Source organism: Equus caballus, chromosome 15 (assembly GCF_041296265.1).
Source record: "Equus caballus isolate H_3958 breed thoroughbred chromosome 15, TB-T2T, whole genome shotgun sequence".
NCBI classification, from domain to species: domain Eukaryota; kingdom Metazoa; phylum Chordata; class Mammalia; order Perissodactyla; family Equidae; genus Equus; species Equus caballus.
In genome coordinates this window covers 80,945,652-80,961,192 of record NC_091698.1, presented here as the reverse complement: position 1 = coordinate 80,961,192, position 15,541 = coordinate 80,945,652, and the positions used below count along the sequence as shown (strand labels likewise).

Sequence of the window (15,541 nt, the reverse complement as noted above, 5' to 3'; positions counted from 1 at the left end):
ACCAGACAGCTCGATGTGTGATCCTCAGTGGGTCATTTTACTCTTCTGGGCCCTGATTTCCTCATCTGTAAAATGGGCACAATGTTACCTACTGGGCAGGTGGTTGTGAGGACTGTAAAGAAATAATTCGTAAGGTTCCTGGCAGATGTCTGGGAGGCAGTGGAGGTCACCAGCTGGTTTTACTACAAATTCCACGAGCACATTGGTTGTCAAATATCCCTGCCCCAGGCCAGAGGAGACTGGGTTTCACACCGTGAAGCGTGGGGTTTGTGTGCTGAGTGGAGAAACTGCCTGTCAGTCAAATCCGCACGTGCTGACTTTGAGCTCGATGAGTTCAGTCACTGACCTTGCTCTGGGTTGTCTTGGGCGGATTTCTGCTCCACGAGCGGGTTTTCTGGCCTGTTTGGGCAGGTCTGGGCTCCTCTGGCTACTCGCTCTTCTTCCTTGGGGCCTGTGGTGGCTCTCCTGCTGAGTTTGTCTGTCTCCCTGCAGATCTTGATCGCACAGCTCGAGGCGCATTCCATGATGGGCCCTTTAGAAAGGTGACGTGTGAGAGGCCGGCAACCAGCTGTAAAGGGGCTGTTAAGGCTTCATCACAGCCAGTGCTTCAGCGCGGGTACAAGGCGTGTTTAATGAGAATGCTAATTCAATTAGAGCAGTGATGCCCCAGAGGTGGTTTCTAGCTTGTCCTTACAGACAGTTTTGAGCAGTGGTGGCCAGAGTTTTGTACTTCACAGATCTGAAAAAATGTTAAAGGCACTGTGTGGGGGAAGGAGGAGGAAACAGGTACAGCCCTCCCCAGTTTTGATTTTGCCAGGCAGGGACATTAACAACACAAAAATCATTTCATAAAGGAAGATTTTATGCCCAGAATTAGGAAGGCTTTCTCAAGAAGGAACAGTTGACGACTGACACCAACCTTTCACCGCACCCCAGTGGACATGTCACCCTGGCTTCCTACGGTCCTGGAAGTGAGGAGCTGGAACCTCTGTTCCAGAACCAAGTTCAAACTCTGGGCTCATGGCCCCAGGGCCTTGTTTGACACCCAGGAATCTGGACCAGCTTTGTCATCAGGAGGGGCCTCCATGGCTTCTTCAGAGAAAACCCTGTGGCCATTTTGGGCCTTGACAATGGGCCTCATTGTGCTTTCTCCACTTCACCTTTCCTTAAACCTCCAGCCTTCGATGTTAATCAGAATTTGTGGTGCCAGGGTGAGTTCAAACCTCAAGAGGAACTTGACACGGAAAGGGCTTCACATCAGATGGTTCTTACCTGGAAAACCACTCATGCGCTCCTCCTGTCCCCAAGGACAGAGCCTGGCTTGGACCCAGGGGGAAAATCATGTTCAGATCACAGAGGCAGCTGTTGTTTCATAGTGTGATTCCTTCTTTCAGGAAGATTTCTAACTGCAGCCAATAGACTGGTGGGAGAGACAAGTTAGAGAGAGTGTCTGCAGAAGCTACAAGCTGACGGTGTGTTTCAAACACCCTTTGGCATCCTGTTGTATCTGCTTGAGAGGCAGTCAGGCCAACAGAGGTTTCACCTCAGCCCCGGGAAGCCGGGTGGGCTCTGATGCTGGCCCCAGGATGGGGAGACAAGGGGGCTGAGGCATCTCTGAGGAGACCTTGTGAAAGTGCCTTGCCTCCTCCCAGCTGTTTGTCTGGTTGAGAGCACCCAGTTCTCCTTTGTCCCTGCCCTTCAGCTTTCCTGACTAACAGGGAGAAATCCTGACCCTTTCCCAGCTCCTGGGAATGTGATCTGGAATTTCTCCCAAGAATGTGATTGTCAGTCATGTCTCGATCTTTGATTCCTGCCACCAGCTCCTTGCTGGTTTGCAATGGTATTATCACCTCACCTCACCGCGTATCCCTGGGTTTTAGGCTCAAAATCTGCATTCCTTGCAAACCAAGGTGGGACACAGGTTCTGTTCTGTTATTTTTTAGGGTGAGTTTTTCTCAGCATTCAAGCAGTCCGCTGGGAGAGAAGATTACATACCCAAGGTGACCAGTGGCATGAGGGTCCTGTTCCAGCCAGGAACTGCCCAGATAAAGGAGCTGGCCCTTTGCTATGGTGGAATGGCCGACAGAACCATCTCAGGCCTCAAGACCACTCAGAAGCAGCTGTCAAAGTAAGAGCCAACAGTAAAATGATACTGCTGCTACAACTGCGTCTTATTGCTGCTGTTACTACTAATGTTACCCCTGCTGCTGCTGCTACCACTACTATGACTGCTAGTAGTAGTACTATTGCTGCTACTACTATTACTACTTCTATTGCCATGGGTAATTTTGCTGCTGATTACTGCTGCTACTAGTGGTATTACCTCTGATTGCACTACTAATAGTATTACTACTGCAACACTACTATTGCCATTGCTATGCTGCACTACTCTTAATACTATTACTACGTATATTGCATCTACAAGTATTATTACTATTGCTGCTATTGGTGTTGTTTCTTCTATTATAATTACTACCAGTAATAAAACTAGTATTATTACTACTACTATTATTGCTACTGTTCCTACTACCATCACTACTGGTATTATCACTGCTGCTATTCCTACTATTATCACTACTATAACTAGTATTACTACTGTGGCTACTGCTACTATTACTATTGCTACTACTATCGCTGTCTCTTCTATTACTAATACTATTATTATTGCTACTACTATTACTGCTGCTACTCTGGATATTACTAGTAATAGTGTTACTGCTCCTACTCTTAATGCTATTACTACTGCCATTACTACTACTGTTATTGATGCTACCACTATTACTATTGCAACTAGCACTGTGGCTGCTACTGTTTCCACCACTACTAATAGTATTACTAGTGCTGTTGCTGTTACTACCACTGCTTTCTCTACTGCTACTATTACCTCTGTTTCTACTAAACAATATTACTATTGCTTCCACTACTACTAATATTACTGCACATGCCACTGCTACTGTTACTTCTATTAGTATTGCTAATGCTACTACTACTATTGCTATTGCTGCTACTACTATTACTATTGCTACACTATTAGTATGACTACCACTATTCCTATGGCTGTTACATAGTAGCAATTGTACCAAGCACTTCACTGGCACTACCCTATGTAATCCTTAATATAACCACATGTATAGATAAAGCTTAGCTTTGGAGTTTGGCCCCTTGGTTCCAATTCCTGGCTCCAACATTCACCAGATTGTTAGTATAAGTCAAGTTCTTTAAACTTCCTATGCCTCAGTATTCTCATCGGTAAAATGAATATACAAACTTTGACTACAACAATTTTTAATTTCAATTGAAAGTAATGTTTCATATAAATGAACTAAATTTATACAACATTTATTACTTTTTCAGTAATGTTTCAATGCCAAATGCATTGAAAAGTCTTAGCAGATTTAACGATTATTTTTGTGGTCTTTTTTATTGTATCTATTTTTAAAGACGAGGAAACTGAGTCACAAGGAGGTCAAGTATCTTGCCTAAAGTCATGTAACTATAAGTGTCTGAGCCAGATTTTGAACCGAGGTTCGTATGCCTTTGAGGCCCTGTGCGTACCACTCCACACAAGTGATTCTGAGGGCTGGATAGGAGCGCCGTCTCATGACCTGTTCTCTGGTAGGTTCTGGAATGAGGAGCTGCTGCAGGACGTGTGTGCAGGCCTGGCGGAGGAGCTGCAACTGGCCCCTGACGCCCCTGGTGGCATGATAGAGTTCCGGCGCACCCTCACCCTCAGCTTCTTCTTCAAGTTCTACCTGACGGTGCTTCAGAAGCTGGGCAAAGTGGACTCGGAAGATGTGAGTGAGGGGCCTGGGCAAGGAGCAGACTCTCTGCAGCACTTTCGTCTGGGGATTTGGGAAGCTGGTCTGGGCAAGAGAGTGCTGTGGACCAGGTGGTAAACTTGCTCCTCTCCTCTGGACATCTAAGGGCAGAGGAGCGGCGACCAGAGGAGCGGCGACCAGGTAGCCACACAGAGATGGGAGCCAACTGGGTGGCTGAGAATCAGAGCGCTGGACTTGGAGTCAGGGACATGGATTTTTGTCCTGGCTGTGTCATTACTTCATGTGAAAACTTGAACAGGCCACAGCTCTCTTTAACTCTCACTGTAAAATCTGCAAAAGGACCAGCCACCTGGTAGACCAGATGATCCTTCCAGTAGTATAGCTGATACAACTGCGGCTTTGTAGTTAGGATTGGAATGTAGAGTGTGGAGTGAGAATGCTACAGCCAGGGGGAATGTGGTCACTGCAAGGATGTGTGTTCATGAGAGGGTGCTGGCTGAGATAGAACCCAGCTCCTGAGATTGGTTCATTTATTTTGCACCTTTTATATGGTAGGATTACACTAGGCACTAGGGGGCAGGCTAAAGTAGGTGAGAACACAGTGGATAAAGGCCAGCCAAGTGTGACCACTGAGGAGATGGAACTGGGGGGAGCACAAAGGAAAGAAGGCTTCACAGATATGAAGGATAGCAGAGTGAAATCCCTCTTTTAAAAACGTTGTTAGTACCTATATTTTCTGATTATAAAAGAAATAAACTTGTGGAAAACAAAAAATACAGAAATGTATAAAAAATTAAAATATTGTGAACATGTCCCATGTCATTAAATATTTCCCACAGAATTGAGGAGGAGAAGGAAGACATTTCCAGGAAGGCTGGGGGAGAAAGTTATTCCCAACAGAGAGAGCAGCATGCATAAATGCGGGAAGAAGGGAATTGTTGGGTGTTGGGGAGAAGAACAAACCATTAATTATGCAGGGTGCAGGGGTGGTGGGAGAGAAGAGGCTGTTATGAAATACTGAGCTCTCAGAGCCCACTCTCGGATGTTGAGAGAGATCCAGCCGGTACTATGAGTGTAAAATGAGAAGATGAGGAGGACAATTGTTACAATTACTACCTGGGGACAGCCAAGGATGGGATCAATGATAGAAATAGTCATGATCACTTCTGTTTTCTTGCCTCCACAGAAGTGTGGTAAACTGGATCCCACCTTTGCCAGTGCCACCTTACTCTTTCAGAAAGACCCTCCCACCAACGTCCAGCTCTTCCAAGTGAGTACAGTGGGTGTTCAGCTAATATCAGGGGCCCTTGCAGGCCACATCAGATGATGCTGACCATTGGCGAATGACCTACTTGTTGTATGTAGGTGCTTAAAGCTCCTTGCTGTTGTGCGTAATTATCCAGTGAAGAAAATGGGAATCGTATTAATGTCAATGAAGCTATTTCCCCTCTCGCTCACCTACATTTCTCTCTTGGGATTACTCTCATCTTCACCAGCTCCTTAAAGAATTTTTTTTCCATTTTGCCTTTTCTGGTGCCTCTGTGGGGCTAATCTGCAAAGCCAGGAGTTCTCTGGAGCACGTATGCAAAACAAAAAAAGCCTTTCTATCAACAGCAACTTTTTGAGAGACACTAGATAAAAGATCAGCTTTTCCTGTAAACATTTTGGGTTTTGTTGGCCATACAGTGTCTGTTGCAACTCCTCAACTCTGTCATGGTAGCACAAAAGCAGCCAGAGGCAATACATAAATGAATGTGTGGCTATGTATCAATAAAACTTTATTTATATAAACAGGCAGTGGGCCAGATTTGGCCCATGGGCCACAATTTGTGGACCCCTGCACTAGAGTGTAATGGTCCAAATGGTGAACTCTGGGCCTGACTGCCAGGACTTGAATCCAAACTCTGTCATTTCATAATCGTATAATCTTAGACAAGTGACTTCCTCTCTGTGTCTCTCGGGTGAGTTAATTACACCCACCTGCAAATGTGGATGATGATGGGCCCTGTTTCATAGGATGGCTTTAAATGTGGTAGTAAAACTAAATAGCTTAGACAGTTCCTGGCATATAGCAAACATTCAATAAATATTAGCCATTTTTATTATTGCTTTGAAGAACACGTAAAACAGAATTTTATTATGAAATGAGTAAATTTTAGACTATTTTGGAAAATACAGAAAAGAATAAAGAAGAAAATAAAAATCACCCAAAATCCCACCTCCAAGAGAAAATCATTATTATATTCTTTTTACTTCTTTCCATTTTTTCCTATGCGTATATGGACATATATGGACATATATGGACATGTACATGCTATATTTATATATATATTTATTCTACAGAATTTGAATCATTATATGTACACTCAAACAAAGTTTTATGTCCTGTTTTTACACTTAATGTGATCATTCTTTCCTTCTAATTAAAATTCTTCAAAAGTATTTTCACAGTTGCATGCTATTTCACTGTATGAGCATACCATAATTTTTTTCCCAAATGATGGGTGGATGCTGAAACTTCTCTTCTTTTTGTTGTTCCTCTATATAGTGAGACTGTGACCACCTTCTCAATGGCTTCTCATCTGCCTTTCTGTTTCCTTCGCCCTGTGCCCCTCCTGCCTCCTCCAGTCCCACTCCTCAGGTCTGCTTTGGCCTGAAGCTCTCCATGGTTTCCCTGGGCCTGTCGAGGAACTGTGTCCTCTGCAGCTCAGCCTGACTGGTGACCGTGTTGTTCCAGGAGGTGCCCAAGGGTCAGACTGAGGACGACATGGTGGGCCGGCCCCTGCCCCACCTGGGCGCATCCATGCAGGCCTGTGGGGAGGCCGTGTATTGTGACGACATCCCTCGCTATCAGAATGAGCTGTCCCTCCGACTGGTCACCAGCACCCGGGCCCACGCCAAGATCAAGTGAGTAAAGTAAATACACCCAGGAGGAGGGTGCTGGGAGCACCCTGCCGTGCACTGGAGGTGCCGACATAACGAGGCCCCTCCAGGGTCTCTGGGTCTAGAGAGGAACAGGGGGATCTTAAAGCCAGTCTGGAGAGGAGCAGGAGAGGTTCGGGGCTCAGGGGTGCCTGGGATGGGGGAGGGGATGACATCAGGGAGGTAGGCAGGGGCCGGCTGGGAAAGTGCTGAGCAGGGAGACTACACTTGGCCCTGGGCAAGCAATGGGAGCTGCTGAAGACCTTCAACAGGACCAGGTTAGATCTGCGCTTTGGATACTGGGCTAAACTTCAAGGCAAAATTTCAGGAGAACTTGAATCAGCGCTAAAAGCAAGAACATGGCCTTAGAGTCTGAAAAACCTCGGATTGAATCCCTGTCCCAGGGCTTAGCAGCTGTGACCTTGATCTGTGCGCTTCAGCTCTCAGTTTCCCCATATGTAATAGGATGTTTTTGTAAGGATCAGACAGAGTTTCCACAAAGGACCTAGCAGAGGACAGTCGCTTGTACCTATTTGTTGCACTTTGAGAGCCTAAATGGCAAGAATTGCCACCTCTATAATAGTGATGATACCTAACACTCACATGGAGCTTATGTTTGCTGCAGCCTGGTTTAAAGCATTTTACACATATTGGCTCATTTATTCCTCACAGCAACCCTATAGACTGGTCCTATTATTATCTCCATGTTCCAGAGGAGGAAACTGAGGCACGAGCAGGGTCAGTTACTTGCCCCAGGCCACACAGTTCATAGGCGGAGCTGGAGTTTGAAGCCAGGCAGCATTAGCACCTGGCTGTGCTGCCCCCGGATGCTCAGGCCTGAGGCTGAGCTTGATTTCCTGGTGGGCGTTAGACGCCTGCCCCGCTGAGCAAAGCAGCTGGGGAAACCTTCCCTTTCCTACCACTGCGTGGATACGGATGGGATCTCCTTACCATTGGCCTTCCCTCTGCTGCTGCTCCTAGCCTGGAGACAGGCTCCAGGAATGGTGGCCTGGACCCAGATAAAACCTAACAGATAAATCAACTCTTCCAGGTGCGCCCCCATAAAAAGTGTTTGTTTCAGATGCTATGGTGTCCAGCCATGGGCTAAATTCATTTGCCTTTGTCCTGGTCTTGAGCCCATGTGGACAGTACCATGACCTGCACTGTCTACACTCAGACAGCTTTGCTCGGTCTGAGTGATGTCTGAAGGGATGCGGAAGATGGAGTGGGGGTGAAGGTACTCTGTAGTGACTGCACTGATCAGGGCTTTCCTGGCTGCATACTCTTGGAAGGGAGTGTGGTAGAGCACAAGCCCACCTGACTTTGGCGGTCTTCGTAGCTTAAACTTGGTCCTAATCCCAGCTGTGCTGCTCTCTGGCTGGGTGGCTTTGGAGAAGCTACTTAACTTCCCTGACCTTGTTTTTCCCTCAGATGTAGAATGGGGATAATGACAATGACTTTCAGGGGCTCTGGTGAGGGTTACCTCTTTGGAAGTTGGCTGGTAGTTCAGAGGGGTTTCCATGTTTCTCTAGGGGCCTCTGCCCTATTTCCCCATGGGGGCATTGGCCAGACTGCGTAGTACGTAGTTTAGACTATTAGAATTGAAACAGTCTCCAGGCAATCTCTCTTTGGGGTTTGGATTGCCTAATTCTGGCCGGAGTGCCTCACCATGCTGGGACAGCTCCAGGAATGTGGGCAGAGAAACTCAGTAGCGTGACAGTGTTCAGCGCCATTGGATTGGTGGTACAGCAAAGGCTCTAATGTGCTGATTCTGGATGGGTATTAGCTGTGATGTGTTTTTTTTTTCCTGGAGCTCTCCAAGTAAATGCTACTCACTATGATTTGGTTCCCTCGTACTTGGAGACCAGAAGAGGACCTTGTATAAGATCCATGGGGGCAGGCCTGTCCTGTTCATCTCATATCCCCCATAGCACTCAGCACAGTGGCCTCACATGGTAAGCATTTGATCAACAGTTGCAGAACAGAATAGGATAGAATAGAATCGAATCGAATAGGACAGGATAGGATAGAAGGTGGAGACGGGAGGAATTAGAGTGGAGAAAAAACCATCGAAATGAAGACAGAGGTGTCCAATCTGGGACAGGTCTTCCTCTTCGGTTTTCCTGCCTGGCCCTTCATGTGGCTCATTCTTGCAGGTCCATCGATACTTCAGAAGCTCAGAAGGTGCAAGGGTTTGTTTGCTTTCTCTCCGTTGATGATATTCTGGGGAGTAACAAAACTGGATATTTTAATGATGAAACAGTCTTTGCGAAGGATGAGGTACGTCTTGGATTTTTTTTTTCTATGAAGTTAGCGGAGTGAGTATTTAAGTTTCAATTTATGCTCATTTCTTCAATTCCCTAATCTTGATCAGAGGGTGCATTTGCACATGTTGTGGCCGTCATGCCATTGGCCAGTATTCAGGGAAAGCACTAAGAGGATAGAACGTGCCTGGAAGCACTTTTAATTTTAACTTAATGTTTACGTGTTTATTTAAGTGCTGGCTGCTATTTGTACATAGTAGGATGATTCCACGCCAAAGTGGCATTAAAACAAGGTTATTGAATGTATTTGAACCAGTAATCAGATTCTTAAGGGTAAAATATGAAGTTGCCTTATTAAAATTAAAATAAAAATACATTAAACAAACTAGCCAGAATAGAAATCATGATACCACCACTGTGTGTATTGATAATTCACTTATATGAAAATTCATTTATTGATTTCAACTACATAGGGAGTTCTGACAAAAAAAAAAGAAAAACTTTCCAAACTTTCAAGATAGCTGCTACTAGAATCCATATCCTTCTAGGATAGCTCTCAGACAGTCACTTTATAATTCCAATACAGATCAATTGTTGCAAACTGGAGGAGGGTAGGTGTGGCTGGAGAGCAAATTCACCTTATTGTTGACATAAAAGTGAAGCAGAGAATGAACATCTACAACCACAAGACACAAAGACTCCAAAAGGAGAGCCTTTAACGAAGAACAAACTGCTTTACAGACTTCCAGAGCCTCTAAGACCCTTGCTGGCATTGCGGTCAGTGAGAATCAGCCAGGTTCAACAACCGCTGTGCTAGTGAATTAAGTTAATAACTTAGTTGGGTCCTGGAGAGATAAATACCAGAGACAGGCATGCTAAGTACTGGTTCCTATTGTCAGAAACCTCGTATTCCAAAGTGAGGAGTTGGAGAATTTTTCTGTTGTTTATTTTTGGGGGGATGTTGGGAGAAAATTATCTCTGAAGGAGATCCATTAAGCTTTTATTGGGACTAAATTATTAAATGAAAAGAAAGCAATAATCACCATTCTAAAAATCTAACAAAAAAATTGGTTTATGGGTCATTAAGTCTAAGAACCCCCAGTCAGGAACTATGGCTTCTGGGCATCTAGATGAGGTATAAGACATAATTACTGCCTTTGAGAAGCTTCTGGTACAAATCTGGGGAATGGAAGGTAGAAGAAAGTGGGGATGGTGGAAAGACAAGGAAACTGGGAGGCAGGGTCTAAGATTTAGTCATGTTCTAGTCATGAGCCAATTGTGATCTTGCCTTCTGGCTCTCTGTCTCTTCTCATGAAGAACAAGGGTGTTGGAGTAGATCCGAGCGGACAAATGCACTTTGTGCTGCCACACCTCCCATTTGGCTGCTCATGACAGACATCACTAATCAATCACCACATTCTATCCTGGGCAGCTTCTCAACAGGCTGCCAGTACTAAATCATCAGAATTGGCCCATGAAATGAAGTGAGCTTGCCATCCTGATATGAGTGACTTGCAACTCCTATCTCAGTTCTACTGATTCTAAACACTTATGAAGAAGCACATAACTCCAAATAGGATAAGGAAATAAAGAGCCCCAGGGAATTCCTAAAATGGGCCTTAGCAGGAAACTGGGGGAGCAGGGATTTCCTTGGCCTTTTTGGACAACCCAAAATAATTTGCTTCATGAGGAGCTCAGTTATGTTCTTCAGCACTCTGGCTCTGCTCCTAGGTGACTTGTGTTGGGCACATCATTGGTGCTGTGGTCACCGACACCCCAGAACATGCACAGAGAGCTGCTCAGGCAGTGAAAATCACCTATGAAGACCTTCCAGCCATTATCACAATCGAGGTAACAGAGAACGGGCTTCCTATGGAGAGGGGTGAGCTCCCTGGAGGCACCTTTATTAGGATCCTCTAGAGGAGATTCGAGCAGAGGGGGGTTGACTAGATAGGTTTTTTAAAAATAATTCTACTGAGGTCATATTGCCTTACAGCATTGTGTAAATTTCAGGTGTGCATCACTATATTTCAGTTTCTGTACAGACTGCATCATGTTTGTCACCAACAGTCAAGTTTTTATGTCACCATACATAAGTGTCCCCCTACCCCTTTCACCCTCCCCCTCCCCCCTTTTCCTCTGGTAACCACTAATCTGTTCTCCTTATCTATGTGTCTGTTTGTTTGTCTAATTGCCTTTCTCTTTCTGATTTATTTTGCTCACCATAATACCCTCGAGCTCCATCCATATTGTCATAAATGGCATGATTTTGTCTTTTTTGTGGCTGAGTAGTATTCTGTTGTATATATGTATATATACACCACGTCTTCTTTTAGATAGGTTTTAAAATCTCTTCCAGTCCTGGGATTGTGTGGTCCTATGAAACCTTCCCCATCGTGATCCTAGACTCAGTCTACTAATGGCCGACTGAGCTCCTCCTTCCCAGTTTCAGCTCCACTTGGTTCCTTGAGGGATTCTTTGCTTTTCCTCAAGATCCGAGCTTGTCCATGTATATATGAGGAAATGGAGGAATGCGACCCTGCGGGCTGCGTGTGAGCTCACTTTAAGTCTGTATAAGAAGCTTGTCGAGATGCCTATGTGAGAAGAGAAGGGCAGCCGTTCCAACAGCTTCTCTTCCCCCATTGGAATCCACCTTTCTCTCCTGAAAGCCAAGTCACTGACACTTCTTTATGACCCTCAGGATGCCATAAAACACAACTCCTTTTATGGATCTGAGCTCAAGATTGAGAAAGGAGACCTCCAGAAGGGCTTTGCAGAAGCAGATAACATTGTTTCAGGTACAGCTGCACCAGGCAGCAGTGGGGATGGGGTGGCCCTGGTTTGGGAATGAAATTCAAGAGCTGTCCCTTGAGTCCTGGGGCAGGGAAGTGCTTTCCTATCATTTCCTAACAGAAGAGGTCCTCTGATCTTTATAACAAAGTAGGAGACAGTTGGCTGGGGAAGAATTTCAGTCATCTTAATCTCCGCTCCCCTGACTCGAGGCTGGATATATCTCAGTGATTCTAGAGAGATGAGAGTGTGTGGGATCTGGAAGACTGTCTGGGGAAGATAATGGCCATAGATGCCTGGCCGCCCTTGGGTCTGCCAGGCCTCTAACCACACAGACTCCTGGCCCTCCCCATGGGCCTGAAGGCTGGTGCTCCCCCTCCCCTCCTCCCTGACCCTCCTCAGTGTGAAATTGGGTCCATTGCTCTCACCCCAGGACAAGGCTGCGGATCAGACTCCTTGTGGAATTGTTTTCTACATTGGCTGTTGTGCATCACTAAGTCACTAGTAACTCAATTCTCCATCAGGCCTGATAGCTTCAGTTCTGGAAGATATTTTCAGTCGTATCTATTAATTCTTTTTTTTACCTTTTCCAACATTTTATGAGTATAGTTTTGAAATCTTTGATTTCCACTAGCTGCAGTGAGAAGATAGCTTCATGCCTGATGCATTTCAATATCTTTCTAGTTTCTCCGTCGGGGTCGGGGATTCAGCTCCCAGGTGGGTAAGACTTTGAGACCCTTTTCCACTGCAACTGGGGAACCTAGAAGTTACCTGTGAGCCATTGGTTCCTGCATAGGGCACTTGGCAAGTACACTCTCTCCTTAAGCAAACTCACCTCCTGTGCAACCAGGACTCACTTGGGAGTCATATTGCTTCCCCAGGTGAGTTTTACATTGGCGGCCAAGAGCACTTCTACCTGGAGACTCACTGCACCATCGCTGTCCCGAAAGGCGAGGCAGGGGAGATGGAGCTCTTTGTGTCTACACAGAACACCATGAAGACCCAAGTAGGTGACCCATGGGTCTGCTCAAGGGCCTGGGGAGGGCTCCAGGGAGCTCCTGGCAGATCAGGAGCGGCAGTGTGGGAATGTGAAGAGGCAGGCCTAGGCTGGTCCAGAATGGGATTTGGGTTAGTGGTCCTGGAGCCAGACCCTGTCACCAACAAGCTGGTGTCACTGAGCTTGTTACATAAACCTTCTCATCCATAACATGGGGCTTGGAAGGTTGTTGTAATGATTAGATGAGGTTTAATATTTGTATGGAGACTAGTAAGTGTTAGCTGCTATCATTCCAGTGCTACATGGCCTTGCTCAAATCCTATGTGGCCTCAGTCTCCTCCTCTGTAAATGAAGGGGTTGGGCTAAGTAGTAGCCACAGGGACCACTAAATTATCTGCAGCAGCTCAAACAAATTTCTGCAGAGGAAACACTCCCCATTTCTCTACTGCCTGTGATGTGACAGTGGTTGCCAGCATTCTTGGCAACTGGTCCTACTCTCATGACCCACCAGTTCCTGGCCAATTGGAATGAGTTTTGGCTCTGAAAGTGTGCTGTGACCAGCTGCTCACCCCTCTGGTTAGCACAAGTGTCTGAATTCAGACTACAGTGACTGATGAGTGCCAGACCCCAGCACCACTCCCAAGGACTGCACTGGGAGGGGAGGGGATCCCCCAATCAGGGAATTTCAGACTTCACAGCAGTAGTCAGGCCTGTGCATGTGAGGCAGCCTCTGGGTCAGGCCTGCAGTAGGGCAAGATGATGCATTCAGTGTGAGGGCTTTTTCTTTTGTCCCCAGGCCTTCGTTGCAAACGTATTGGGGGTTCCAGCAAATCGAATTTTGGTCCGAGTGAAGCGACTGGGAGGAGGCTTTGGAGGGAAGGAGACCCGGAGCACCCTGGTGTCCACGGCAGTGGCCCTGGCTGCATACAAGTGAGTTCTCCCAGTGGACTCTGGGAAAAAGAAGAAGGCCGCCTCTGCCAGGAATGCTTTTGGGTTTCCCCCTTTGGGAAGTCGATTCCCCTTGCTTTTGCATTTTCACAGCTCTTTGTTTTTAGAATTCTTGGGTATAGGGGTGAGGGAAACATCGCCTGGTTCTTTATGTTCTGATGCACGTGTCCATGTCTTATCTTCCCAACCTGGCTGTGAGAGCCCCAAGGGCAAGGACACACCTCCCATCCTCACATTCCTCACCTTGTACAACATTATGTCTAGCCAGTAGAGCAGCCCAGTGCAGGTCTATTCTGTGCACCAGGCAGCAACAGTTTTCCTTGCTGTTTTCATCCCTGAGACTCCCAGAGCTGGGCTGGTGTAGAGACTCCCAGGTTTCTCACCCTCTGATGCCTCCCTCAGGACCGGCTGCCCTGTGCGCTGCATGCTGGATCGTGACGAGGACATGCTGATAACCGGCGGCAGACATCCTTTCTTGGCCAGATACAAGGTTCTAGATGTCGGGGGCTGTGCCAGGGTGGGCAATGCCATCTCATTAGGAAACTGGGGATGAAGACCCAGGGATTCTGGGATGTACTCTGAGTTTCTTCATGACTATCTGTACAAGTTCAAAGAAGAAATAGCGACGAGAGAAATGCAAACCGGCCAACAGCAGCTTCCAGGGGTGATGCTGGGGGAAGCTGGCTCCAAAGCAACATCACAGGGTGGTGTTCATGACTTTTATGAATTTGTTGTGGTCCAAATCTGGTCTTATTCCTCTCAGGCTCAGAAACCTGATTTTTCTGCAGACCTGGGGCAAATCCATCCTGCAGGATGACATAATGTTAGTGTGTTGACAGTCTGATGTAAAAATCAGAATGACCACTTGGTAATTTACAATGAGGAGTAATACTTCCCAGGGGCCTGGACAGGCACACATTGTTGGGATGGGCACCTGCCCTGCCAGACCGTGTGTGGCTGGGCACTGCCCAATTTCCCTGTGCGACAGTCCCTTTTCTGGGCTTTTGTGGATGATCAGTTCCTGTTCTGACCATGTGCTCCTTCTCTGTTCACACCAGTATAACCTTACAGGTCCCGTGCAGCTCTATAAACCTGGGAGCCCTCTCTCTCAAGGAGCTGGCTTTGAAAATCTCCCCTTTGACCTACTCTGACTTTGTTTCATGATTTAACTCCCCAAAATGGATTGTATTTCTCCCATTCCCCTGTTTTAGTGGGCTTGAAGAAAGTAACTTGGTCTTTTGGGGTCCATTTCCTCACTTATGAAGTGGCCTGTAGGGTTTGTCTTGATGGTTACATAAGGTCAGGGGTGTGAAAGCACATTCGTGCTCGTGCAAAGTGTTACTTTTATTGTTTGCTGGCCAAAATCTGTGGCAAAGCTCTCCAGCATCTTTCCTCATTTCTCTTCCCAACCCTTTCATGACCGACACCCTCTTTTCTACCTTCTCACTCCCTCTGGTAGAACCAGAAGCCAGGAGTAGGTAGAAAGGAGGAGGCTGGGGAGAAGGTGTCCAGAGGTGAGGATCCAGGGGTATGTCACTGGGGAGATGTCAGGTCCTCTCTTCTACACCCGTTAAGTTCACCTTGTTTTCGTGGTGCCATGTCCTGTTCTTTCCATTTCCTCCAGGTAGCGTAGGTGGGAGGAAATGATTAGAGATAGGCAGAGGAAGGGGACTGTGGAGAAATCCCTCGCCTTTTTGACAGGTTGGCTTCATGAAGACTGGGAGGATTGTGGCTCTGGAGGTGAATCACTACAGCAATGCTGGGAACACCCTTGATTTCTCTGAGGCTGTAAGTAGGACCCGCCCCTGCATCCCGGGGGTGACCGGGAGGTCAAAGCCATG

At 46.6% G+C, this 15,541-nt stretch overlaps 1 protein-coding gene across 4 annotated transcripts in view; it reads left to right on the top strand.

Annotated features, from left to right (window-relative positions):
• The window catches only part of LOC100054641 (xanthine dehydrogenase/oxidase), a 72,295-nt gene that overhangs the window by 37,776 nt on the left and 18,978 nt on the right, over window positions 1-15,541 (top strand). For 3 of the 4 annotated variants that reach the window (XR_011426512.1, XM_023619291.2, XM_070236548.1), the window contains exons 14-24: window positions 1,944-2,128; window positions 3,620-3,794; window positions 4,966-5,049; window positions 6,517-6,686; window positions 8,858-8,981; window positions 10,697-10,816; window positions 11,667-11,763; window positions 12,637-12,761; window positions 13,549-13,682; window positions 14,103-14,190; window positions 15,402-15,488. Coding sequence is in view for 3 of the 4 variants with exons in the window: in XM_023619291.2 (XP_023475059.2) it covers window positions 1,944-2,128; window positions 3,620-3,794; window positions 4,966-5,049; window positions 6,517-6,686; window positions 8,858-8,981; window positions 10,697-10,816; window positions 11,667-11,763; window positions 12,637-12,761; window positions 13,549-13,682; window positions 14,103-14,190; window positions 15,402-15,488 (1,389 nt within the window). In the remaining variant the exon portion in view is untranslated. The remainder of the gene's footprint in view (window positions 1-1,943; window positions 2,129-3,619; window positions 3,795-4,965; window positions 5,050-6,516; window positions 6,687-8,857; window positions 8,982-10,696; window positions 10,817-11,666; window positions 11,764-12,636; window positions 12,762-13,548; window positions 13,683-14,102; window positions 14,191-15,401; window positions 15,489-15,541) is intronic. The other variant, XM_070236547.1, reaches the window with a different exon arrangement.